At 43.4% G+C, this 27,659-nt stretch overlaps 1 protein-coding gene across 1 annotated transcript in view; it reads right to left on the bottom strand.

Annotated features, from left to right (window-relative positions):
• Positions 1-27,659, bottom strand: part of FRAS1 (Fraser extracellular matrix complex subunit 1) — a 417,216-nt gene that overhangs the window by 55,332 nt on the left and 334,225 nt on the right. The window contains exons 42-54 of the mRNA XM_035004710.1: positions 25,633-25,823; positions 24,492-24,645; positions 23,031-23,294; positions 21,030-21,218; positions 19,527-19,646; positions 19,072-19,251; positions 11,578-11,702; positions 11,154-11,294; positions 9,143-9,370; positions 7,034-7,147; positions 5,213-5,363; positions 3,872-4,031; positions 1,547-1,715 (exon numbers count right to left, since the gene is read on the bottom strand). Of these exons, the coding sequence (XP_034860601.1) occupies positions 1,547-1,715; positions 3,872-4,031; positions 5,213-5,363; positions 7,034-7,147; positions 9,143-9,370; positions 11,154-11,294; positions 11,578-11,702; positions 19,072-19,251; positions 19,527-19,646; positions 21,030-21,218; positions 23,031-23,294; positions 24,492-24,645; positions 25,633-25,823 (2,186 nt within the window). The remainder of the gene's footprint in view (positions 1-1,546; positions 1,716-3,871; positions 4,032-5,212; positions 5,364-7,033; positions 7,148-9,142; positions 9,371-11,153; positions 11,295-11,577; positions 11,703-19,071; positions 19,252-19,526; positions 19,647-21,029; positions 21,219-23,030; positions 23,295-24,491; positions 24,646-25,632; positions 25,824-27,659) is intronic.

Raw genomic sequence — 27,659 nt, forward strand, 5'->3', positions numbered from 1 at the left:
TAACTTTATATTTAACTAAACCCTTTGCCGTTAAGATGGGCTAGATCAATAATGTAAATGAATTTAGCCTGGTACAAAACAGAGAAATTATTTTATATCCACACAGTTGTGAACATTACAGGGATTTATTCTGGTTTTACTGCGTCTTAAAAAAAAGATCAAGATAAAACCTTGAAAAGGAACCAGGGTTATGGATCTATCCAAAACTAAAAGGGTAGGAAATAGGCCTGGACTACTCTTTGTGTAAACTGAGATAGCTAAAATGTGTAAAATAGTCATAAACCTCTAGGGACACACAAATCTGAAAAATTCCTAATTTTCATCAGCAGAAAATTACTATTCCATATCTAATCAACTAATCAAATTAAATTTTACTAAGTTCCACATTTCAAAACACTCCCAACTTAATGAAACACCCCTAGATGTCTATTTAGTTCTAGAACCCACTGCCTTTTGCTTTTCCTTGACAAACTCAAGTACATGCTCTTTCTTATTATTTTGCTAAAAGACTCCTTGGCTTATCTGCTCTTTTTTAATTCCTCATTTAAATTTGACCTCAGTCCAGCTGAAATGCCTCAAAGAGAGAGCCCACTCTTCTTTACAGAGATTTATGCTGTCATAAGAATAGTGAAATTACTTTGCGAAAACACTGAAGAAATACGTAGTCAGTGCCAGGTATTGTGCTATTCATAAAAGAGGACAAATATGGGGTATCCTGCCATAAGGGAGTTTACTGTTTAAGTCCTCTTCCTTTCTTCTGTGTTTACTCTCTCCTCTCTGTCTGCTTCTTCCCTACCCAGGTGCTGGCTACCACCGCTGTGGTAGAGACCTGTGTAAGTATCCCCGCCCCAGCTGCTCTCTGCATTCCCTGCTGACCAACACAGCTGTCCTCTCACGTCTCAGGTACCTCATACTTAGCCTTCCGAAGCACAGTCAAGACCACCCCCCGCTCCAAACCTGCTCCTCTGATGGTGTCCCCTCCCGGCAAGGGGCATCACCATCCATCTCCCGCTTCTGCCCACACTATCTAGTCTGCTGTGAAATCATATCAATTCTTACTCATCTGTTCAATCCACCCACTTGTCTCCACCTTCGCTTCATAACCGAAACTCACGCTACCATCATCTCTCACCCAGCCTATTCCAAGAGCTTCCCGACCATCCCCCACACTCTCTCTTCCCTTCCTTCAGCTAGAGAAGGTGAGGGGAGAAAAAGGGCTTGGATCCTAAGGGTGCCGCGTAGAACATGATCCCTTGAAGACCTTTTTTGGTCATGAAGCAAAATGTAAAGACTGAGAAGCCAGACAACTTAAACTTTTGCAGTTAAAAACTTCCACAAAGAGTAGATGGACTGAGAAGAACTAAGCCCTGGGGGAAGGGAATGCTGGAAAATCACCTGAAGAAGGGCGCCAATGGAAAGGGAGGTGGGATAAAGATTAGGGGGCAGGTGCCCCACTTGCCAACCACCTCAGGGCAGCCGTGGCTGGTGCCTGCTGGCAATCAACAATCAGAGCCCCCCCCCCCCCCCCCCCCCCCCCCCCACCTACCTGGCCAGCATACTCCACATAATCCTGCTGTCCGGGTTGGGAGCTGACCCTGGAGCTGGAGCTGGCCGTGCCTTGCTCGGTGCGACACAGGACGATGGCATACTGGTTCAGGTTCCCACTCCTCTGCACTGTGACGCTGACAGAACCCGCTTTCTCGCTGACGTTGTAGCTAGAAGCACACAAAAAGGCCGTCTCTGAAATTCTGAGCTGGGGCTGCGAAGAATCCACTTGTTGAATGCCTGTCTCTTCTGGTTGATTACAGTGCCAGGCAGCTCGGAGAATAGGAAGTTCGGCTTCTTTAAGAAGCCAGGTTATGAATTGAGGAACTGTGTTCACCTGGGACAGTCACAGCACCAAGGGACCAAGGAGGGCCCATTTTCAGAGAGAGTTGAAAGGCTCGCTCTGAAAGAAGATGGGCAGCGCGTAGGAGCTATGCACTTTGTTTTTCAAAACACAGAGAAATGACAAACAATCTCTCCCTAGTGTGGTAGAGTAACTAGAACAGTGGGTTCTTAGGAAAGAAAGCTGCTTGGAAGGCAGTTAATGACTTAGCTCAAGTGGGAACTGACTGGACCAGATCTCCAGGAAGTGTGCAAAGGAGTCAGGGTGGTGGCAGAGATAAGAAAATAAGAATGGGGCCTACGTAACAAAGGTGTTTAGACAAACGGAGCTTTGTGGACACTGGGGAGTCACAAGGAGCTATAGACTGAATGTGCCCCCCCAAATTCATATGTTGAAATCCTACCCCCAATGTCCTGATATTTCGGAGGTGACTAGGTAATGAGGGTGGAGCCCTCACGAATGGGATTGGTGCCCTTTTACAAGAGGTCCCACAGAGCTCTCTGGTCTTTCCACCATCTGAGGACACAGGGAAAAGACATCTGCCTCTGAACCAGGAAAAGACTCCTCACTAGACACTGAATCTGTCAGCTCCTTGATCTAGGACTTCCCAGCCTCCAGGACCGTGAGGAATAAATTTCTATTGTTTGTAAGCCATCTTGTCTATGATATTCTGTTAGAACAGCTCGAACAGACTAAGACACAGGGTTAACTTAGCTTGCTGCTACGAATTTGTATTGTTTTGGCAAAGTAGAAGGCAAACTGTCCATGCACTATTAATTCATAAGTATCTAGGTTTAGAAAAGCCATGAGTGAGTGGGACCTGAGCTGGGCCTTGTTTTTCATCACTGAGGATGAGTATTGGGCCAGGGCTTATATCTTGTTGCTGTGAGTGTTGCCAGCAAAGTGCTTCTGACAGGTTAGTCTTCATTGCCAGCTTTGGGACACTCTGTACTATTCAGCCCATTAAACGCTGGAGGGTTGTCCAGAAAAAGTGATCAGTTTTAGTCCATTTATTTAATTTTTTTTTAAGGAGATACAAATAAGAGGGAAATAACAGCAAATATATATATATATATATATAAAATCAGTGTATATATATATTCTCGAAGTGTGTGTGACTAAGAGTGGAACAGCCCACTTGTGGGGCACATGAAATCAAGTTTGTATGTTATCCCCCACCTCCATTCCAATTTTTGTCTGAATTATCATGAAATTGCTTTCTTAGAATAGTGAGTCTCTGAAATGTAGACTTAAAGAATTATTTCCGCCACAAAATTATAATCCTAGTTATAATGTGACCTATAAAATCAACACTGTGCTTGCCTGCCTTTACCAAAGCTAGTGCCTGTTTGCCTCTCAACCCCCCAAAAGACTACAAAAGCTCCTTAAAGAGTACTTATATTAAACTATGAATTTGTCCCAAAGGAAATATAATCCTATAAACACCAAAAGAACTAGGGGAGAATATAAGATTGAGAACAGAGAGAATGTAGAGGGTAAGGCAAAGATGCTTTATTATGGGCCAGTGATTATTTTCAGCCAGTACTGAATGTGTATTTTGTTTCTTATCAGTTCTATTGGATTATCTTCTAAAACTTGAGGGCGGAAGTAAAAATACTTGTAGGAGATGCAGTAAAGCACAATGGTTAAGATCACTGGGTTTCACCCCAATCCTAGTTTTACTGCTTATTAGCTATGCGACTTCGGGTAAATTAGTTAACCTCTTTCTGTCTTCATTGCTTTGTTCTTGTGGGGACAACAATAGCACTCATCTCACAATAGCAAGTATTAAACAAGATAATGTATGTCAAGTGCCTGGTACACATAGTATTAAAAAACATTTGGTGACATTATTATTTTTATTATTGTTATCCCCACCACCACCATCATCAGATGACTAGAGTTGGCCCCCACGTACTTCAACCTGATCTCCTCTGCTTGCCTGATTCACTTCTCAAGAATGAAAGCCAATAACCCTTGTACCTGGTATATTTAAAGCTGATGAGGGACCACTGAACATGGAAGACATTGTCGCTGACCACATTGGGTTTACTGTCTTTCACCAGAAACTGAAAACTATCCATCATCTCATGGATCTTCTCCTTGTGCAACACGTAACGGATCAACCCTAAGTTCACATCCTCTGTGAGAAAAAACACATTGTGAATTAACCCAGGGATGTAAAGACAGCCTTGTAGATTCCACGCTAACATACCCAGTTTATTCTTTAATGGGTTGTAGACAGAACTTAATTTCCCAAGAACAAAAAAGGATAGTAGTCTTAAAAATAAATGTGTCTGCCAGATTTCAAAATAAAATCCTACCGCTCTGTGTGACAAAGAGCTGTCTTTACGTCCAGGAAATACCCTGATGCTGTTGTAAAATGAGAATCCCAGGGTCTCAGCAAAAAAGTACTTTAATGAATCTCTCTGGAATATTAAAGGCAACTTTGAGAGCTGACAAAGAGTCTTTGACTCCATCCTTTGTGTACACATGTGCACACTCAGCCTTACTTCCTTCTAAATAAGGTTCTTTGGAAGGTATGTGCTACTACAAAAAGCTGGGGTTGAATTAAAACAGCCCATACACAAGGCACAGATTAAAGGTTCTCTTCTAGGGGAGAACACAAGATCGAGAACAGGGAGACAAGGGAAATACGGTGCATGAGTTGTAAGGCACAGTTTTTGCAATGACGGCTCAAGGTAAGGTCCATACTCAAAAGAAATCTGAAAGAGTCTGACATGCTTATAATACTACCAAAATACAAAATGGTCTGCTTGATGTGATTCAAAATAGGAAAATATTTCTGTTGAACAACGTACCCGTGTTGATTTTTATTTCTTTGTTAAAGACTTAAGAAACAATCCATAACCCTTAGAGAAAAAATTAAGCCATACAGGCTCACGGATATTTCATAAAGTCTGGTTGTTGTTTTTGTTTTTTGTTTTGAAAGAAAACCAAGCATGTTGCACATCTGAAACTAATGTAACATTTGTGTTAACTATGCTTCAATTAAAAAAAGAAGAAAACCAATCAATATCATGTGATCCTGCCACTAAATCTTGCCAAAACCTAAAGCAATCTGGGAGCTGAGCAAGCATGGTAAAGACAATTTTTTTTTCCTTTTGCCATAATTGAGAGTAATAGGAAAAGGAAATCAGGGGAAGTAAAATTCTGAAGTTGGATGGTTAGACACTAAACGATCTATTTGTTTGCAAATAAGTGACTTGAGGGTAAGTAGCTAGAAGTGGTTGTGAGAAAGATCAGGGAGGTAGAGGAAGTTAGAAGGGATTTCTCCCATCTCTCGGTTCCCCGAGTCCGCACCCTGAGTGAAAGTGCCGGTAGCTCTGCCAGGCTGTAGCTTATTCTCCACATGGCCGTGCTTGGGGCCCGCTGTAATCTCATAGACAAGATGCTGGTCCTCTGTGTCTGGGTCCATGGTCAGCAGTTCCTTCTTGGTGATCAAGTTGGTTGCCTGGAATAGAAACCCATTAAATTTAATTCCTAAGGTGGGAATAAAGCCAGACCAAGACCCTCTGACTCAGAATTAATTCAGTTCAACAATGATTTACTGAGTGCATTTACTGCATGGAAAACTCTGTCAGGATTGAAGAGGCTATGAGGACTGCAACCATCCCAGCCTCCATCCTTGAGGTGTTCACACTTTATTGGGAAAGAAAGGCTCGTGAGCAGGGCAATTGTGGAAAGAGCTATAATGGGAGATACAAAAAAGAGTACTGTACACTTTCGGGCAGTGGGAGAGATTAATTCCATCTGGATCGGAGGAGGGATTTGAGGTGGTGGGATTTGAGTTTGGCTTTTAAGGAAGGCTGGAACTTTGAAACAATGATAAAATACAGGCAAGATGGCCAAAGGCATCTACCTTATTAGAGTCAATCACAATTCTTGAAATTGAGTAAGATAAATATATGATAGCCCAATATTGCCCAAATATACTGGCTAAATTTTAAGTTACTCATTCATTCATTCAACAAATATTTAGTAAAAGCAAAGGTTTGAGAGAAAAAAGGGGGACATGTAACTGACCTTTGGATTTGGCAAAATAAAGGTCATTGTTGACTTTGATAAGAGTCATTGCAGTAGGATAAAAGTGGAAAGTAGAAAACCAACTGGAGAGTGTCGAGAAGAAAATGGGATGGTTCTGAATATGGGGGAAAAAATCCAATAAGGGATGCGAGGAAGTTGTACTAATGTAAAAAATCCCAACCAGTTCTGTAGAAAGCTACAGCGTAGCAGCTACATATACAGCCAACTAATTAGCTCCACGGAGACGGGAAAATCCACATCCTAGAGGGAACACCACACACAAAAGAAAAATCAGTGCCTGAACTGAAGAAGCACGTGTGTCTGGCTGAGGATGAGGATTTACTGCTTGGTATGTCACCAGGTAAGAACCGTGGCATATTTTAAAAGGACCAAATTGGGATTTAGGAGGAGAAAGGAATTTCTAAAGTAGAAGTCCTCTGAGGACACTCACCTACAAAATACTCACTTCCTTCCCATCTATGGCATATTCCAGATATTTCCCGAAACCCATCATCCCCTACTTCTAGTTAACAAACTTGTAGCTGAGCCAGCTAGAGACTCTATTCCCAGCCTCTCAGATGCAACAGATGGAGCCATATAACCAATTTCTTGCCAGAATAATCTGAGCACAAGTGATGTGCTTCATTTCTGTATTACTTGCTTAAAATGAAGTTCCTTGCCCTCTACTTCTCGGTTTTCTTCTTTCCATGGGCTGGAATATTGATGAATAGTTCAGGAGTGTTGGCTACACCTTCAACAGCAACAACCCAGTGACGTGAGAATAATAAGACAGAAGGAATCTGCATCTCTGAAAGGTCATGTAGAGCCCTGGACTGCCCACTTACTACCACCCCGTATGCGAGAGAAAAAATAAACTTCTATCTTGTTTGAGCTTCTGTATTTTGGGGGTCATTTTGTAAGAACATCTTAAACTATATACAATCTTAACCAAACTCATGGAGCTTGCCAATCTCAGGAAAATCAGCTCCCTTAGGGAGGGATAAATGTGAGTCAACTGGACTTCTATCCCCACGTGGTCACAAATAAGGACACAGCCCATGTTGGTTCATGTGAATGTGGCAGACGGAAAGGCCTTACCTTGCCATCCATGTACTCCAGCCACTGAAGCCCCAGGTTGGTAACAATTCTAGGGGTGCCATCATCTACTGGGAGGATGTCTACCTGGAAATGCTGAGGTGCCGCGGTCATAACCTGTGGGGGAAGCCAAAAGAGAAAAGTCATCATTCACAGACATCTGAAGTATGTCAGGTCCTACGGCCTACAAAGCTGGAACCCCAGAAATCTGTTGGCAGCTCAGAACGGGCAGCTGTGCCAGTTTCCATTGCTTATCACCCTTGGCATGAGGCACAAAGAATGCTGATTGATCAAGTGGGGACAAGATGAGAAGAAAAGTTGACTTTCACACACCCATGCATTCCTTAGGTGGGTTCAATATTGCCCTGAAGCGAAACAGCAAACAGTAATTTCCCTTCAATAACTCTTGTTAAAATTCTCAGGAGAGGTGGACTAAACTTATCATTCACATGCTAATGTCAAAGTCTCCAGGTGGGATTCTGCCAGGTGTGATAATAAGTTTCATGAGAGGATATTTTCTTTCTTTTTTTGGAGGGGAGGGAGGAGAAGGGCAGAGGAAATCAAGAAAGAATAAAGCGTTTGTGGGAATAGTGAAAAGAAACTGGTCTATAATTTCATTCTCATGCAGATACATGTACACATACACACTCCACATATGTGGTGAGTCCGGCCCAGAATCTCTGTTTCTGGGAGGATAAGGCACGCCGGCATGCAGGGCAGCAAGACGCTGGCTTTTCAATCTTCTGCAACCTTCCTAAATAATTTCCATTTCAAAAATAATACAGTCCCTCTGGAGACCTACCATGACCTTTTATATTTATCAGAGAGGTAGCCCTCTTGCTGATTCATCCTGAAATCTCTTTTCTCTTCTGAAAGTCAAATGAAGTGGGGGAGCAGCTATAGTTCAGAAGAGAAAAAAATAAAAACAATGATCTGCCAGGTGGTGATGCAGAGCAGACACCAAAATGACAGGAAATCCCAAGAGCCGTCTCACTGACACCTGGGCCAACAGAGAATGACCTTCACGCAGACTGTCTCTAAAGGATGCAGGGGGATCTTTCTTCCAGGAAAGGAATCATTCCTGGTCATCATCAAAGTAGGAAAGGACTCTGCAGGATGAGGAGCTGACCCTTCTGTTATCCTGAAATACAGCTGGGTGTGATTGAGTTGCTCAGTCACGCTGCTTCTGCTGAGTCAGACTCGAATGCGCAAGATGCAGGCGGGTCCTCGGGCCCCACCTTTCACCACGGTTGCCGTTATTCCCCGGGGAGGGTTAGGATCCTGCCAGAAACCTGGCTGAGGAATGAAGGAGTGAGCAAAAGCGGCAGGGAGGGGAGTGGAGAGGCCATCTTTAAGTTTCTTCCAGACACCTGAACTTTGGAACAGGGCAATTCTCTTCAGGAAGGAAAGCTTGACAACTGCAGGACCTCAAGAGAAAAACCCCTTTACCTGTTTCACCAGCTGGTCCTAAAACAATGACAGTGATGATGATATTAGAGCCACAGTTTATTGGATGCTCCCTATGTTTCCTGTGTAAGGCACTGGGCCAAGTGCTTTATGCACATCCTAAGGACTGGTCTCATCCCCATTTTACAGACATTTCAGCTAGTAAGTGAGAGAGCCAGAATTTAAATCAGTGTCTTTTAGATGCGAAAGCCATACTCTTAACCAGGTTGTTCTCTTCATGACATTGAAAAACTCTGGCTGGCTGAGGGGACACACAAAAGAGAAAGACAATCTAGAATCATATGAGATTAGCTACTAGAATCAGATGAACGCAAGATGAAAGGAGTCAATGGTGTGCCAAAAGGAAGAGAAACAATGACAGTCATAGGAACAATCACTATCACCCTTTATTGTGCGTGCTATTTGCCAACAATGTTCCCCACTTTATGTGGATTACCTCCTTTGACCCTTAGACTAACTGAAGCTGGTGATTGTTACCGTACCCATTTTACAGATGAAAAGCTCAGGCTTGGAGAAGTTAACTAATTTGTGGCCAATTAGTGACAGAATAAAAACAATGCTATTCTTGGCTGAAAAATGCCCTGTTCTGCTTCTGGACAACCTCTGGCACACTGCGCCTCCCTCTCCGCTGTCTGTGCCCCTCACCTCTTTTCCTCCTTCTTCGACGATAAAGAAGGGATTTGTCCCGTCAGCCACAGTGAAGGTGAACCGGTCTCTGAGGGAGTTGCTGCCGTCGTGGCTGTAGCTGACCCGGTTCTGGTAGATGTCTTCCATGGTGAAGATGGACGTGTGCCGGAAATGCTGCCCGCGGCTGGCTCGCTCGATGGTGCCGTGGCGCGGGGGCTGCACAACGGTGAATGTGACAGATTCGGCCTGTCGAGGAGGGAAAAAGCAAGGTGGGAAGGGAAGTTTAAAACAGAAATCAGGTCGTTTTGTTTCGTTTTAAAAGACTGATTGATTGATTGATTGATTGATTATTTATTTTATTTATTTATTTGATGGGGGTGCGGGGCAGAGGGAGGGAATCTTCAAGCAGACTCCCTGCTGAACGTGGAGCCCGACACAGACCATCCCACAACCCATGCGATCATGACCTGAGCCGAAACCCAGAGTTGGACACTTAACCAACTGAGCCACCCAGGCACCCCAAACCAGATTTGTGAGTGATGGCCAACAGGCAGTCAAGGGTATCCAAACCTAAAGACGTTTATAAAATAAGGATTGCATTTTCTTTATAGATATCAAAAATAAAACAAAGGAGAGAAACTATGTTGGGGATTACAATTGAACTTATGTTCTGGTGCCTTCTGGTGTCAGACTAAGACATTTAAATTTGTCTTTTAAGGATCATAGGGGAAAACCTGAATTTTTAACCTCTACCAGGATGATAGGAGCTAGACCTTTAAAACTACTCATTTCCTTCCCAACCTTTCCCCCCACTTTTCCAAAATTCTCGTATCGAGCATCCCATATACATCAGAACAGAAGCTAATTTCCCATTTCTAGTTGCGGCTTCTAGGGTGGCACACAGAAGGAAAAATAAAGACATAGAAAACACTGTTCAAGACCTCCCAGTGATTTCCCACCAACTTAGAATAAAATGCAAAGGCCTGACATATGCCAACAAGGCCCTCTGTGGCCTGGTCCTAGGGTCCTCTCTGGCTGCATTCTTTACTCCTGCTTGCTTATTGGGTCCCAGTCTCTTCCCTTCTTTGTTGTAACTCGAAGTTTCCAAGCGCACTTGACCACAGGGCCTTTGCACTCCTGGTTCTTTGGCTCAAAGAATGACTCAGATAACTGCATTGCTTGCTCTTCCACTTCATGATGTCTCTGCTCAAAGATCAGCTCCTCAGAGAAGACTTCCCTGACCACTCCGTCTCAAATAACACACCCTTCAATCTCTATGGCTTTTATCTTGCTTTATTTTTTAATTCATAGCACTCATCATATCTGACATGATGTTATATGTTCTTTCTTGTCTATCCCCCTAACCAAAGGCTGGAAACCCCCTAAGGCCGGAACTCTCTTTTGTTCCCAGCCCTGTCTTTAGCATCTGGAGCAGAAGCTGGTACAGAGACGGATACCCACAGAACTAATGAACAAAGTTATGGTACTCTTTATGAGAGCTAAGTCATGCCAGAATGTTAGATACTTTAATCTGAAAGCATCATGAGAATAAGAGTTTAGTCTCTGCATGCCCTGTTTTACTGAATAAAGCCTCCTTCCTTGAGGATGCTCATATTGTAGTATTTCACTGTCATTCAGAGAAGTCTGAATGAAGGAGGTAAATGGTAGGAAAGATGAATAGGTGCCCCAAACCCTTGTTCACTCTAATAAGGAAGAATAAAAAAAATTGGCTAAAATGTCATGTAATTGTCTATGAATCATGATAAAAAAAAATCAGCATATTAAGGGATTGTTCCATGTAATCAGGGGACAGAGTGTATGTACTTAGCAGTTCAGAAAGGGTTTAAAAACAATTTGATCTCAAATATATTAGTTTCTCTTTTCCAGAAGGCCACAGGGTCTTCTGATTTTTAACCTTTCAAGGGTGCTTGCACTGACCTCACTACTCTGCCCTACCCTTGGGATACACAGTCACAATGTGACAGATCAGCCTCTCATTCAGCCAGAGAACCCAGGGGAATGCTCTTACCTCTGTGTCTGCATCCACCGCCTTGAGCTCAAACTCTGTGATGGTCTTCCTCACACCCTCCTGCACCCGCATGCCCAGGTTCTGTACAACAGGCAGTGAATCGTCCACAGGGCGTATGGTGATATGGAAAGTCTGGGTTACCTAAATGGCGGAAAGTGCAGGTGGGACACCTGTCCATGGCGCCCACCCAAGTAGAAGGTAGGTGCTCTCTACTTTTCCTTTCACCCATTCCTGGCTTGAGTGCTTGACCAGGAATCCAAAGTGGTTTCCCTTTGGCAAGAGCCCCCAGAGCTGTCAGAAGCCACCACTATCCTTGGGTGAGAGCAGGCGAAAGTGAAGCTTGCGGAGTTGCTTCTCATACTCCCTTCAAAGAAGACTGCTGAATCAGTGCCCATTCACTGAGGGAATGGAGTACCTTGCCTACCTCACTGACTCCATCGGAGAGCGTAAAGCTGAAGGCATCAGAATGTTTCTCGGTTTCACTGGAGTGGATATACCGAACATTTTGTGAAGTCAGGTCAGCTTGAGTAAAGGAACTAATCTGGACACCTAGCAAAAGGGGAAGAGAGAACCAGAAAAAGGATGTCAAAATGCTAGCCACACTTCTAATGCTAGAGAAATGCCATACTTTCACCAGACGGAGTCCTTTGTATATCTCTTACAGCATTTACGTGCTTCTCTCTGAGACCTTGTGTTAGAGTCGTTTGTGTATTTTTTTCCCCCTACCACAGCATATGTTCTGTGGGAGCACATGTTAACTTAATTATCTAGCTTCTGCTATGTGCCAAGCCAACAGCAGGTGCTCAATAAATGTTCCTCTCCTTTCTCTGGGGGTTTATGTATGCAGGTCAAATCTGCGAAATGCAGAGCCATTGCCTTAGTCTCCAAACTCCTCTCTCTTATGTTTTATATTCCCCCATAGCCTCATAGTCCTTTCTGAAAACCTGTCCTAATTTTTAATATTGTGTGATGGTTTAGCTTTTGAACACTGGAGTCATAGGGCTTGGCTACACATACGCTTTTCTCTGTGATTGGTGAGCCTGGCATCCATGATTTCATTGGATATTCTTCAAGGTCCCTTTCAATCTTCTGGTCTATGATTTTCTAGCTTCTCATATACCACGTTAGCCAGGCTGGCAGTTAACAAAACTTACCGCATGACTTTGGGGTTGGCGAAATCATTCTATCTTAACTCTTAAATGATCTAAAAAAACAGTATCCTTTAATAACATGATATAGAGGAAACACGTTAAATTTTTTTCAGACTTGTTTTAAAAGTAAAAAAAAAACACAATACTAAAGTGATTTTAGATAATGCCAATGTATCCCACAAATGAGTAATATCTTATGTTTTTAAATGTCCCACAACATTTAGCAAAACAGCCCGGAATTCTTGCTTCTATCTTAGGGCTTCTGTGACTCATCCTCTGCTGCCAGCCAAGACGGAAACAAAACCACATCTTTTAGTCCCTCGGCACAAATTCCCTCTTTCTGATTCTGGATGCTGGGTATTAATCCATTGAGTCTAGTCCTTTGGTCTGGTCCTGAAATTCATTTGCTGCTTCCTGGGATGTATTATTTATCATTGTTAATCCCAGCAAAACCAGTTTGGCTTTTTTCGTAAAAAAACAGATTCTACTTTGACTATTTTACATTTAACTGGGACATCAATATCACTGGCTTTATCTTTTTTTACAAAAATCAACCTACATGGTTTACATTTGCAACTTTATCATCTGAAATTTGTTACCTAGATACAACAGCCTCCTGAATATTGGGGCATTATTATTTTTTTTTTTTTGATGAGGAGGCATTTGATATTTCTGTGCTTGCTTGCTACATCAGCTGTTGACAGGCAAAAAATGTGGCCCCCTGTCTTATCACTTTGTCTTGTGGCTCTAGACAGAAATCCATACCATTCTTTAAAAATTTAATAACTTCAGACTGGCTGCACTGAGAAATTTAAATCTCTTTCCCTTCTGTGAATCCATCCTCACAGCTCATGGGGAAATACTTGTCTGGATTCTCGCAATCAACTCGTCACCTACTTCACTGTTCCCTTTATATGAGTCCTTAGTCTGAGAGTGATTAAGAAAGGTGACAGGTTTTTCCTTCTTGCAAAGAAAGGTTTGGAATTGATCTTTTCTTTATATTTCTTATTGAGAGGGAACTGATGTAAAGTAAATTGCACATATTTAAAGTGTACAATTTCATGAGCTTTGGCACATCCGTGAAACCATCACCTTAATCAAAATAGTGAACATATCCATCACCCCCAAAGTTTCTTAACACTCTATAATCCTTATATTCTTCCCTTTTTGTCCCCTACCCTATCCCAAAGAAACAAATCAATTATTTTCTGTAACTATAGATTAGTTGAATTTTTTTAATTTTTTTCATAATTAGAATCATAGAGTATATGCTATTTTAGGCATGGCTTCTTTCACTTAGCATAATTATTTTGAGATTTATCCATCTTGCAGCATGCATTAATTCTTTTTTATTCTTTTTGTTTGTTTGTTTATTCTTTTTTATTGTTGAGTGGTATTCCATCGTATGGATATATCATAGTTTGTGTCTCCATTCACCTGTTAATGGACATTTAGGTTATTTCTAGTTTTGTGCTATTGCAAACAAAGCTGCTATGATCGTTCACGCACCAGTCTTGGTATGGGCATAAGTTTTTATTCTTGGGTAAATCTCTAAGAGTGGAATGGTGGGAATATATATTAGGTACATGCTTAACTTTTTAGGAAACTGCCAAACTAAGTGGTTCTTTGTGCCAGAGGGTAACAAGGTGCATCTAGAACAGAAGCTTCAAGAGGACAGGGATTTTTGTTGTTTTTTCACTACTGTGCACCTAAAATAGTGCCTGGCACACAGTAGGTACTCAAAACACGCTTGGTGAATGAATTCAGTTCATCCACTGTAATCGCTATCTAAGAGGTCCTACTGAGCACAGATTTTCCACCTCTGTACACTTCAAAAAATATTCTAGCCTTTGCTAATTGGGTATTGGAAGACTTAAGCTACTCACCATCAGGATGGTATTTCCAATAACATATCGTCCCTACTGGCTGTCACAGCAGGTAGTTACTCTTTGAAATATCTTGAAGGAGTTTAATCCCATCAAAGGTGTTTTCCGTTACCAACCTGCTGGCTAAACTATGTTTCTGGCCATATTACGGAGACCCACATTAACCCTGTCAGTTTTTCCAATTCTCCTGGAGGGCCAGCACGTTAGAGAAAGTTCAGTCCAGGTCAGGGAAGCGTGCACGAATAAAGCATCTTTGAAGAAACTGCCTTCCTAACAGGATGTTAGGTGATTGCCTTGGCCTTCCTGCTTTCTGCAGGGCTGTGGATGGCTGCATGCACGCTGCCTGAGTCTCACCTCAGGCTCAGGCTGTGGGAGACCCTCAGCTTTTCTTCAAAGCCTCCTGTTAGGGAATGAATTGTGTCATCTCCGCCCCCCCCCCCCCCGCCCCCATTCATATGCTGAAGTCCTAACCCTCAGTACCTCACAGTGTGACCTTATTTGGAAACAGGATCATTGCATATGTAAGTAGTTAAGATGAGGTCATTAGAGTGGGCCCTAATCCATTCTGATTAAAGTCCTTATAAAAGGGGAGAGTTTGTCTGAGACATACACAGACAGGGAGCGCGCCATGTGAGCACGAAGATGGCCATCTCTGTAAAGCCAAGGAGAGAGGGCTGGGACAGATTCTCCCTCACAGCCCTCAGAGGGGATCTCAACTCGGCTGACCCCATGATCTCCGACTTCCAGCCCCAGATCTGTGAGACAATACATTTCCTCTGTTACGTTGCTCAGTCTGTGGTACTTTGTTACGGCAGTCCTAGCACACTCAGATCTCTCTGCTCGCGGGGAGAATCCGAAGTGAAGCAATGGGTGCATCTTATTTTGGTTGATGTCACCATCCTGAGAGAGGCAGAGAGAAAGAGGAAACCAAGGAACACCTTTGCTAAAGGATCCTCTCCGGGAAGTCCTTCCGGACTCACTCCCATGCCTCCCTCAGGCGGACCTCACTGTGCGGTGGCTCCCACCGTCCTGTCATGTTGCTGTCACAGCTACAGAGACACATTTGCACATGTTTGTTTGCATGTCTCCCACTTCCAGAACAAATGCTCTCCTGCAGCAGTTACTCAGTGAATGTCTGGTGAAGGTGAGAACCGGTGTTGTGCTGGAGATTGCTACCCTCCTCCCCGACTTTAAAAAACACAGCTTCTGTTAGCTAAGCGACTGGATGCCCAGTTGGGGGCTACCACTCCCAGTCACCTCACAGCTTTGTCTGACTACCCTCTTGCCACGGGATGTGATCAAAATGGATGTGTTCTTCCAGTAATACTCCTAACACAGGAATGGACGTGGGCTCCCCTGGCCTTTGTCCCTTACCGCTGGCTGGGGAATGACAACAATTACAGTAGTCACCTTGGACCAGAGATGGGAGCCTCATACTGAGGCACTTTAGGCCATCCAGGCCACCTGCCTCTGGATTTTTCTGTGAGAGAAAATGAATTTCTTTTTTAAGGCACTGCAGTTTGGGCCTCTCTGTTTCAGAGGCTTAGCTTCTATCCTAATAATATAACTCCTTACTCTGATTTCACAAGAAAAAGAGGGTCTTCAGGGTCCCTGACATGGGGGTGTGGCCCCTCAACCTTGAAAAGGGCACACGCGGGGTCCAGACTCTCATGCTACCCTCCCTCGAGGCAGCAGGCTTGGTCTGTCTTCTGCACAGTTTGCATAGGCATATGGCTCCCTATATCTCCTCAAGGGAACAAAATAGGATCTTCATACCCTTCCTGTCTATCTAAAAAGAACAATCATGATCCACTGACCAAGACAGACAGTAGGAGAATGAGTCCACTTCAGAGTTAACCAGCGAGAGGATATCTGCAAGCGCTGGTGGAAACTGATAATTCCAAGTGGCATCAGGCCCCAAATAGCTCAGTGCCTGCACCACAAGACACGGGCCTGGAAGTCTGCTTGTTCTTCTTGGAAAGCGCAGGCCAGCCCACCCCAGCTCCTGGTAGACCCATCCATCCAGGCGAAGGGGTGAGGTGCGGGGACTTTTGACATGAAAGATGGCAATGTGTATCTCCTCTGAAGGGACACCTTTCACATCTAAAAAGAATCAAGTTCACGAAAATATTCTCACTTAGGGCAGACAGGAAAGGTGAGAATTCTGGCAAAATGCTACAGAAAGGACATGAAATGGGGTTAGAGGTGTAGGAAGGACAGGAAGCCCTGCTCCATTAGCAATGGGAAGGGGCCCCAAGAGTAAAGGGGAGGGGACTGGATCCTTGGATCTGGGCCACCAAGAGTTACTAGAAACAGGTGGCCTCAGAAAAACTGGCGGGCGCATGAGTCAGGCGGGTTAGGAAGTCAGGCCTGGTGGGAAAGGGCAGGTGAAGGGTAGTGTCCCAGGAAAGGGGAGTCCTCCCTCTATTTTTGGAGGGTGCTTTCCCAAGATAAGGGAAAAATGTGATCACCGACGAGTCTCTCTCCCTAAGCAGCACTGACTTGGTCTTGGCAGCCAGAATTTAAGCCCAGTGAAGGCTGAAACTGTAAAAACACAAAAGGAGTAACTGAAGTAGCCTCACACTGAACTTTTAACAGAGCCCCCCAGTCAAAGAAGAGCGAGGGCTGGAAATGACCAACAGTGATGCAACTGACAGTGCCTTGCTTGAGGCTCAGTGCTTTTAAAGCTCTGTCTCGTGTGGATGCAGTTGTCCAACACCACAGCTAAGAGTTTGCCCTTTCATCTTTGGAGAGATACAATCCGCAACCTGACAGAATTTTGGCAGAAGCAATTAGCTCATGAATTAGTTATCAAATATCTCAGGCAGCCAACGTCTTAGGAGTGCTGATCTGCATTCTTCCCCAAGGAACTTCAGGACAAAAGGGTAGGCCATCTGCTCCATTTGCATTAGGGATTTTAGCCAATCTCTCCATCCTTCCCCACACCCTGCCACCAAACCCTCACAACGCTTCCCCCTCCGCCATCACCCTCGCCATCATCGTGGTCTGCCTTCCTCACCTTCTCTGCCAGACTACCCTCCACTTTTCGAAGCTCACCTCCCCACAGATCTCCCTCTCATTCACCTGCTCATTCACTGGTCTTGCTGCCTCTGGAATGGAATGTGCCAGGCTGATCCCACCTCAGGATGGTAAACTCCCGGATCCCTCTGTCTGGAACACCCTTTCCATATAACGGTCAGCATGGCTGCCTCCCTCACTCTCCTCAGACGTCTTGTCAAATGTCATCTTATAGCAGGGAGTCCTTCCCTTACCCCCTTGCTCCCTGTACCCTGGAATGCTCTTATTTCTCCCCTAAAATACTCATAACCATTGATATATGATATATCTGCTTGCTTGTTTGCTTGTGGTCTGACTCCCTATATTAGAGAGCGAGTAGAATCCCGGTAAGTACGTCCCCTGTTTTGTTATTCCCCTGGTTGAATGAATGATCCGTAACTTGAAATCCAAAGGAAGAAAGTGATGATCTAAATCTGCAAACCATCGCCGCCTCTACAATGTATGAAACAAAGACAACTCTACCTTTAGATTGCTATTCAGCAAGTGCCTCACATCCATTCAGCTGCCAAGTTCTACAGGTTCTCCCCCTGAAATCCCTCCCTCCCTCCCACTCTTCCACCAACTGTTGTTGATTGAATACAGTTTACTGGGTGCCAGGCATGATCTTTTACATGGTTCTCATCTTCCTATTCCCACTACCACCCCTCTAGAGGAAGCCTCACTACCTACTATTGGGCCAAACGTGAGACTTCTGACCCACTGTCCCTGCCTCTTCTCTCCTTTTTCGGTCCATCCATTAGACACTAGATGAATGTCACTTTCCTTCCATGCTCAAAATTCTGCAGTGACTCTCTATCGCCTATTGAATTACATAAGGCTTACTTATCCCAGCTTTGAAGACCCTGCATAAAATCTCAGGCTACCCATGAGCCCCATCTACTCCTATTTTCAGAATATATGCTTTAGCTAAACTAGCCCACTCATTATTTTTTGAATGTGCCCACATGCTATTCCCATCTCTGAAAATAATACCATTTCTCTCTGTTCAAACTCTACCTTCTAAAGGCACTTTTTTTTTTTAAGATTTTATTTGTCAGAGAGAGAGAGAGAGAGTGAATGAGTGAGAGCACAAGCAGGCGGAGTGGCAGGCAGAGGGAGAAGCAGGCTCCCTGCTGAGCAGGGAGCCCAATGCGGGTTTCGATCCCAGGACCCTGGGATTGTAACCTGAGCCGAAGGCAGATGCTTAATAGACTGAGCCACCCAGGCGCCCTCTAAGGGCACTTTTAAATGCCATCTCTGTGCACCTTCCTACCCAGTGCAGCCTCTCCCATTTTTGAACTTCTATGACACCAGGTTTATATAGTTCTTAAAATACCTGCCATATTCTTCCCTTATGTATGGTTATATGCAAAGGTTCCTTATCTCATCCAGTAAAGCACATTGGAAGGTGAGGATGGGATTTCCTTTATCTTTTGTTGCCCCCTCAGCAGCAGCTCAACTAGAATCTTGCCCAATACACATGCTCACTTGCTATTTCCCGAATTACATTTTTAAACACAGTGCATCATATTGTGCCAGGTGCTCAGACTTTAGAAGAACGGGGTGCAGTGTTTGCCCTAAAGGAATTGACAATCTGGTTATGGAGACAAGACTGCTTACATAAAATTGCAATTGTTCAACTTTCAGCAAGGAATTATTGAGCATCTACTGTGTGCCAAATATGATGCAAGGTAGTATATAATGGTTAAAATTAGTAATATAAAAATAAATACTAACCAAGGCAGATTCTAGGTGTGAGTGGCTTACCCCAACACTTACTAAATCCCAACTTTGGTTTGATGAAGCAAGAAATGACGGGCTTACCTGGTGATGTGGCATGTTCCAGGTGGCCCAGCTCAGGCTGTCTGGTGATGATATAGATCAATTCTGTAGGCTTACTCTCCTGGTCAGTGGCAGAGAGCTGCAGAGTGGTGATTTTCTCCACTGAGTTCTCATCCAAGACCAGCCCTTTGTTGGTGGTGATGACTGGTGGGGAATTGTCTTCTGAAAATATCAGAAACAGTGATTTGAAAGGGGATCCTTTCAACCTCCTTTCTTCAATTCTGGGCCTGGTGCCCAGGAGTAAAATCAGAATAATCCTTAGGCCTGTCCCTCAGAGAGTGCCCCAAGGAGCCAGAGTTTCACACAACAGAGGGCATAGGATTCCAGATTCCCATGTAGCTCGGTAAAGGAAAGACTCCAGCCTCAAGGCAAGCACGGTGTACACTCTATAACCTCAGACCTGCTGGAATATTTTTAGAAGCCCAAAGTCCCCTTACCCAAAACACTGATAGAAAATGACTGGCCAATCAGCGTGTTGCCTTCTCCATCGACCACATCGAATTTAAAAGCAAAGCTCCCGCCAGATTCTCCTTTCCCGTGTCTGTATTCTACTTGGCCTGTAAAAAAGGACAAGATAATCAAGATTTGCTCTTAGTGCTTTCTGCCCTTATTTCTCAAGTGGGAAGTGGGGATCTGATTGGTATTCATACCAATGAATCTATTAACACCTTCCTCACTTTGACATTGCTTTAGCCATTTTAATCTAAAGTTTTCAATTCCTCCCTTCCCCTCCCACTACTGACTTCCTCATAATCAAAAACACTCTCATAATAAAACCATCCCAAGTAGCACTGCCTATGGTTTGTGAAAGACTCGAAGGAAGTCTCATGAGTAACCACATGGGAAATGTGCAGTGACAGCTCCCACATCATTGGCCATATACCCACGTCATAGGGCCAGAGACGTGGAGCTGTGGCCCATATTCTCCCAGAGCTCGTCACTCCCATTTCTCAGTGCAGCTTTAAGTCATTTTTGAAACAGCACTGAGTATAACCAACCAACAAATTAACAGATAAACTACATATTAGTCAAAAGGATCCAAAGGGAGAAGTGCAAACTCTTCCATTTTCGTTCAGCCACAGTACCACTTCCAGGTACCTCGCAATGTAAATATAACCAAACATCTGGGGAAAGGCACCCGGTCTCATTTTTACAAGAGACACTGAGGCAAGGAATAATTGAGGAATTACCATCCCTTTGTCTATTCCACCCCCTTCAGTAAAGTAGAGAGAGTCCAGGGAGAATTCACCTGCTACCCATGTTGAGTGTTAGTGCATGCACAAGACCCTTATTTCTACTCCTCAGAGCCATATTTCCACCTCTAAATGGAATTGCACATCCTCCCATGACTTTGGATTACTTTTCCCCCCATTATGTAACTCCCCCCCCCTTTTTTTTAACCCCTAAAAGAACTATACAGTAACTACGTGGCATTTAACATTTATGCTTTTACATTACATCAGCACTTCCTGGAGGAGGGATGAGCTATGTAATCTCCCCCAGGCAGCTCCAATTGATGCCCTTCCATTTTGCTTAGTTCATTAACTTGTGCTCTTGGGGGAGCTGAAAAGAGATATAAATTGTTCACCTAAGGCAGGCATAATTTTCACCTTAATCCATCCCAATTCACTTCTTTTTCCTTGTCTCTCTCACACACACTTTTTAGCATCATAGCAAGTCAAAATGATTCTTTTCCTCCATAATAGCCCCACATTTCATCAATGCTATGTCAAAGCATGAACACATTTTAGCCAAGAAGGATAGTTTTTTTAAAAACAAAAAATTGAGGAGACAAGAAAGAATAAATGAAACTATAACTCAGCTCTTATTCAGAACAAAGAGTGCAGTTTACTGCCGTAAGCTACCAGGCATTTAACTCCCATTTACTACTGTGGGTAGACTCTGTCGAAGTCTGGGCAGGCGCAGGACAGCTAGCTGACCTTGGCTAATGTCAGCCTGAGTGAAACTCCGGATGGGGCCTTTCACAGAGATTTGCTCCGGGTTGCCGTGCTTTGCCATCTGCAGGTGCCCCGCGCCAGGATCTTCCTTCATGATGTACATCACCTGACGGTCATCCGAAACAGTATCTGTCACTCTCAAATGCTGTTCTGTGATGCGTGCTACAGACCCTGGAAGAGAGTGGGAGGGAGGAGGTCATTGCCCATCATTGCCTTTGAATAGGATGTCAAGGGATTTCAGGAGACTAGAGACTAAATGATCACACACTGCCTGGGTTTAAGTGAATACCAGGTGCTTGCCCTTCTCGGTTTCCAGCTGCATAAATTTTAATTTCCCTAAGTGAAACAATCCCAACCTCCCAATTTGTTAATCCTCCCTTGGGTTTAGACCTGAGCCCTTTTCTCTGCTGATCCATTTTCACTCTCCCTGCTCCATGCTCACTCTACTCCTGTGACCTATCAGTTACCCTCTCCCTAGATCAATGTAATAATTCCTAGATCTTTGGTGAAGCCTTCTTGGACCTAACTTATTTACTGTCTTGAGGTTCATTAAATTATAAGCAACAGCTTTACCTAAACTTATAAACATACCTTGTTGCCATCTCAAACCAAAGAGTTAAAATCAATGTTTACAGGATTATAAAACAGGGGGCTCTGAGTGCTAGGCCCTGTAAGGCTCTGCAGGTTGTTGGGGATGGAGGCGAGACACTAGCAATTGGCAAACACCTCTTTTCGGGGCCTTGCCCCTTGCTTTCCTGTCCAGCTCATATTAAGAACAGTAAATTCTGGTAAAGTAGATGCTAGTCATTCATGTGTAATACATCCTAGTGTTTGGCTGGGCCCTGTGTGTTTTTGCTGGGTAATGCCAACAATGCAAGGCCTAACTATTCTTTCCCCAGGCCATTCTCAGCAAGCAGCCCAGAGGGATGGAGGTGATAATCTTCCTCTGGGACAAAGATCAGGCTTGCTTATTGTTACTATAACAGGGGGAGTTCCCCCAGGCTCAGCGTTCCTCCTCTGTAATGCATCTCATTGCGTGTGAAGGCATCTGTCTGGGCCTTCTGCATCACCCCCACCAGACTTGGAGTGCAAAGGGAAACGATACAAACTTGCTGATGGCAATGCTGCCCCTCGTGCTGTGAGGAACAAAGCATTTGGTCTCTGACCCAGGAGTCTCATGTCTTCTATCAGCACCCATGAAACACTAAGAGGCTAACTTTCTGCTTATAAATAGGGGAAAGTTAAATCTCAGATCTAATAATGGGGACTTTTGGGAATCTCCAAATTTTCAAATACAGTATGCCATATAGTTTTCACTACAAAATACATGTGAAACTAAGAGTAGATAAACAAAGAGGACTCCAGTGGGATGCAGATGTTCTGGGGGGAAAAGGCCCACTCCCTAATTAAGTAACTCTCTACTGCAAACCGACTTCAAGACTGACACATGTCACAGGTCCTTCAGGTGCTGCTTACATACGGGCAAACTTGCGAATGTTACACCCTAGGATTACCATATCTAGTGAATCTCAATTATTTTTATAAGCTCTTTTAGTGCATAATGGCTTCTGAATTGTCCCCCCGCCCACTTTTTTTGTTTTTTTAAATAAACACCTGGAAAATTCTGTTGGATTTCTTTTGCTGTTGTTGTTTCCTGCGGAGTTGGCTGGGCAATGGCCATGTTCTAAGAAACCCAACCCTATGAGTAGCTGGATAAATTAAGGTTTTGAGGACCCTGGAAGTACGACAAACTCTTCTCAATCTCTTCCCAAAATCACAGACAGGCATCTGGTCCAAAGAATTTAAGAGATTTACATTAGTCACTCACAACTCTTAGTATCCTTAAAAGAATAGCTCTCCCAACCTCCGGTCTCTCTGAGTTCTGAACGCCTACTTCAATACCGTCCCACAGAGCACATGTGCACTGACAAAGAAGAAATAAGGACAGAGGACCACAGACACTCTCTTCCATTCCTGTGGTACCTGCTGAGAGCTGGAGGCCTCGGTTTACAGCCAAGTTGGGGGCGCCACTTGTAGGCAGCTCTATGTATATCTCCATCCTCCCCGTGTCCATGTGCAGGCCATCCGTGAGGGAGAACTGGAACTCATCCACTGCTACCCCGGGTCCACCAGGCATGTACCCGACCAGCCCGGCCAGGACATCCTGGTAGGTGAAGGAGGAGCCTTGAGTTAAAACCCTCCCATTCTCCAGAGGCTCAGAAGCAGTTTGCCTCCAGAGCAGATGGCCTGAGGAAGAAAGTAAAGAAAAACAAAGAAACAATATAGAATATATATGGCACCAAAATATTGCCTGATTTTGTCAACTAGCATGAGCCTGGGTAAAATGTCCAGCACTTCAGAGGCTCTTGGTGACACACACACATAAATGACCAACAACTCAGAATTTTCTATGGAACCACAGGGTGCTGCCCTGGGCCTCACCTACAAATAAAGAAGATAAAATCCAACTTTTCCTGTTCAAAAATCTCTTAAGGAGACACAGTGAATGTGATAATACAGTGGCTTAGAAATCAAATCTCCCTCCATGAATTTGAACTCACTGCATTATCTAAACCTTATTTTCCCCTCTGCAAAGTGAAAATAGCACTCTTCTGCTGCCTTCCTTCTAGGGCATCTGGGATGGGAGAAGGGATTGTGTTTTAAATTCCTTATAAATTCAGAAAGACACTAGACATCTTTGGGTTGAGGCAAATTTTTCTGTTTTCAAGGGTCGTGTGTATCATGATGGGACAGTTAAAATGTTTCATTAAAGAAAGTGAAAGTGAAGGAAGATAAAATGCAATGACCAACAGACTCTTCTATTAACCTTCTATCAACACAACTTCATCTTTAAAAGACCAAGGGTGTTATGATACACTAAGATACCATCTGGGAGATGAAAGTTCCAGAGCTTTGGCTAATACCAGAGGGATGGCGCTTAGAAAAGAAGTAGGTAAAAGATTCCCATGGTGGTTTTTACCTCTGGTTTAATCAGGAAAAGTGCTTTCTTTGCAAAAGGATCAAGTTCATAAAGACATCTAGCACACTTCTAACCTGAAGTGAACAGCTTTGCAATTAATAACAAGGCTGCCGCACTGTTCCTTGTATGAGATGCGATGGCCCAGGACTATCAAGCAATCCTACTCTGAGAACAGGACTCTAAACCAAATGTTTTGCCTGAGGTTATACAGGAGAGCAAGAAAACAGCTGAAATTGAATTTCAGAGACACCAATTACCTAGGATTCAGGCTTTTTAGAGCAACTGGTGTCCACTGTGACCCCAAAGAATATTGGCTAGCTGTGAATCTGATTATACTTTGATGCAAAGAATGTGCTATGCACAGGCAAAGTAGAGGAATAATCAACAGAAACCTATGTGTTTATTTTAAAAACCTATCAGGCACCTCAGTTAAGAAGCTTGCTGCCATAGCAGTTGGGTCCTACCGTGGTCAGGCTTTTTTGTCAATACAAAAACCAGCTCATTATCTGGAGTGTCCAGGTCTTGCAGGCTCAGAGAAGAATTGCTTATCACCACTCCCGAGCTTAGCTGCACACCAAGGGGCCGCAAGGTCATCCTGGGAGGTTCATCGTTCTTCCTCTGATTAAAGCATAAAATATCAGGTCTCACACAGATATTGGTTTAAGAAGAAAGAAAATGCACCTTAGTCAGCGAAAGTAACATTGTCACACCAACTTTCACTATCAAAATAGTACTGAATGTGTCACCATCTTTAATTCCCAGTCAAAACGGTTCATTTGAAAGAAGAGCAAGTCACACAAGCAAAATGTCTCCTTGCAAAGAAACTGACATTTTACAGAAATCTTCAAGATATTTTCCATGGGTACAATGATCATGTTTTTCAGACCAAAAATCTGGACATGGGGTTAGACAAGTACGAGTATATTTTGAGGATAAAAGAGCAAATTGCTTGAAATCAAAAGTGTCTTAGAAAACCCCAAGAGTATCATAGTACTGTAGGAGGGCACCATATTTAAGGGTGTGGGTTTCTAAAGCTGTCTCCCTGATCCCGCGCCAGGCCCCCTCTACCACTTCTGAAGGATGCTGACGGTCTTATCCCAGGGCAGAGGGTATTCCATTCTGAGTTTTATCTTTTCTCTCTCTCTCTCCCTGGGTTGGTAGAGCAAGCTATCTAGTTGCTCAAATGAGAATAAATACAGCATCAAGGAACACGTTTCTTTGATGTTACAATTTAACAAATAGATGCATTAAAAATATAAGAAAAGGCAAGTATGCATCTAGAACTATATACAATAATTTCAGGGAAAAATAGCCATATGTTAGTTTTCAGCTAAATATGAGACTGACAGGGTTTCTCTGTCTGACCCTCACAAACTGTTTTCACACAGAATGAACACATTCTACCCTGACAGATTTCTAAGTCAGACCATCCCCAAATGCCAGCCTTAATTCTACAAGTTTCCTAAGGGTCAGGGTTATATTTTTAAATTGACCTCGAAAACTGAAGATCAAATGCAATCTTCTTTGCTTTTGAGCTCATAGAAAGCTAGCTAATGGTGGGATATTGTTGTCAAAGGCCCACTTTTCCAACTTCAAAGTCTTTACCTCAATGGTGATATTGATGCTGTGGATTTCTGAACGACTGTTTCCATCACTTACATAAAAACTAAAAATGTCATGGGTTGGCTCAATGCTTTCATGAACACTCTGAAAGTAGTAAATGTAGTTTTCCAGGACATCTTGAATAGGGAATGATGCCTCTAGGTCGCTGGCAGTTCCAGGGCCAAAACGATCACCTGTGCCAACATCAAGAGAGAACTTTTATCTTGATCCATCAATTCCTGCTTACTAGGCTGAACTAGAAAACATGACAGCATTATCAATAAAAGATGAAAATACATTAGAGGATAAAATAGAGAATGGAAAGAGCACAGGACTAGAAATGCAAGACTCAGGGTCAAATCCCAATTTTCCTACTATTTCTCATCTACACATGGTTACACCTGTCCGGCTGTTTCCACAGGGAATCACATGAGATAATATGCATGAAAGCACTCAGAATATTATTTTACGTAGCAAGAATAAAAAAAAAAATCAGTGGTTGTTTTGTTAGAAATCTGTGATAAAGTCAGTCCTCGGACAAGTGACAATAGAAATGCAAAGGTTCTACCTTAAGCTTTGGTCAGTTTCAAAACCACCCTGCCTAGCACACCGTGCAAGAGGAAGCCTCCTTCTCTATATAAGAAAAGATTAACTATACTTTATCTAAGAGATATCTCAGTAAGCGTGTTTTCATTTGACCTCAGTTCCTTAAGGAAACCTCCCCATGGGTCAGAGCTCAGCCCCTGGGATGGTACCCCAGGGGTACTGCGATGCTCTAGGACCATCCACAGCTCAGGTGCCATTCAAGCACTGAGATGCTCAAGTTCCATGCAGAGCTCCAGAGATAGAGCTGGTTCTGGTTAACTCTACTTTTCAACCCAACCCCAACCAAACACTGGAAAAGGCCAAAGGGAAGAGTAAACACTGTCTAAATGATGGATGGCTTGTCTCTTCCTTGGTCTGAGTCTCTCTAATTGATTGATTTTAAGTTGTTACCACATTTTCCTCTAAAGAGAGAAGAAGAAACCCCTGTGCCTCCAAACATCCCCTGCATACATACCAACAAAGAAAAGTGTATACAGAAGGTCTGAAAGCAACAAAGGCTTTCTCTTTGTCTCTTCCATAGCCCTTTGCAAAGATCAGGTCATAAATCAAAAGGCCACTGACTTCCTGAATTGTAGACAGTGTCATTTTTTTGGTTAACCTTTCAGACTAGGACTGAAAAAGTGTTACTTAAAATTTCTTTGCAATAAGAACTCAGGGGGCGCCTGGGTGGCTCAGTTGTTAAGCGTCTGCCTTCGGATCAGGTCATGATCCCAGGGTCCTGGGATCGAGCCCCACATCAGGCTCTCTGATCAGTGGGAAGCCTGCTTCTCCCTCTCCCACTCCCCCTGCTTGTGTTCCTTCTCTCACTGTTGTCTCTGTCAAATAAATAAATAAAATCTTAAAAAAAAAAGAACTCAGGACAGTTGTTTTTTCTTCAATGACATGAATTGTCTTAGATTTTACCCATCAGATTTGGTTCCTCTTGACACCAGAAGCATGGAGGAGTCTGAGTGACCTGTGACCTGATAATCCCTGATAGCACACACAGTTCAGGGTTTCCAGAAGGAAGTGCTGTAATTTCCCTTTACATTGATTGCTATAAATATGAGAAATGTGGCTTCTTTATTTGGGTCAGAAAGAGCCAAATAAACTAAATGATGCCTAAAAATACACTCACATAGAGAAAGGACTTATTTTCTGTCATTGGGAAACAAGCCATTCAACAAGTGAATCTGTCACTGAAGCTTTAAGCACCAGTCTCTCCCAGTTTTAAAATTGCACCTTCTATTTTTTCACATAAATCATTCTCATTAATGTGCTTCCTTGCCTTTTTAAGCAGAATATACTATGTGCAAATTAAATAGTTCTTGATGCATGCAGGCTATGTTATGAACATCTATTACTGCGTTGTGCTGGAACACGGTGATGCACGCCCTCGAGGTAATCAAGGTGGGTCTGTTCCGTTCGCGCTAGTACTAAATGAA

Source organism: Mirounga leonina, unplaced genomic scaffold (genome assembly GCF_011800145.1).
Source record: "Mirounga leonina isolate KUSES-001 unplaced genomic scaffold, KU_Mleo_1.0 Mir_129, whole genome shotgun sequence".
Classification (NCBI taxonomy): Eukaryota; Metazoa; Chordata; class Mammalia; order Carnivora; family Phocidae; genus Mirounga; species Mirounga leonina.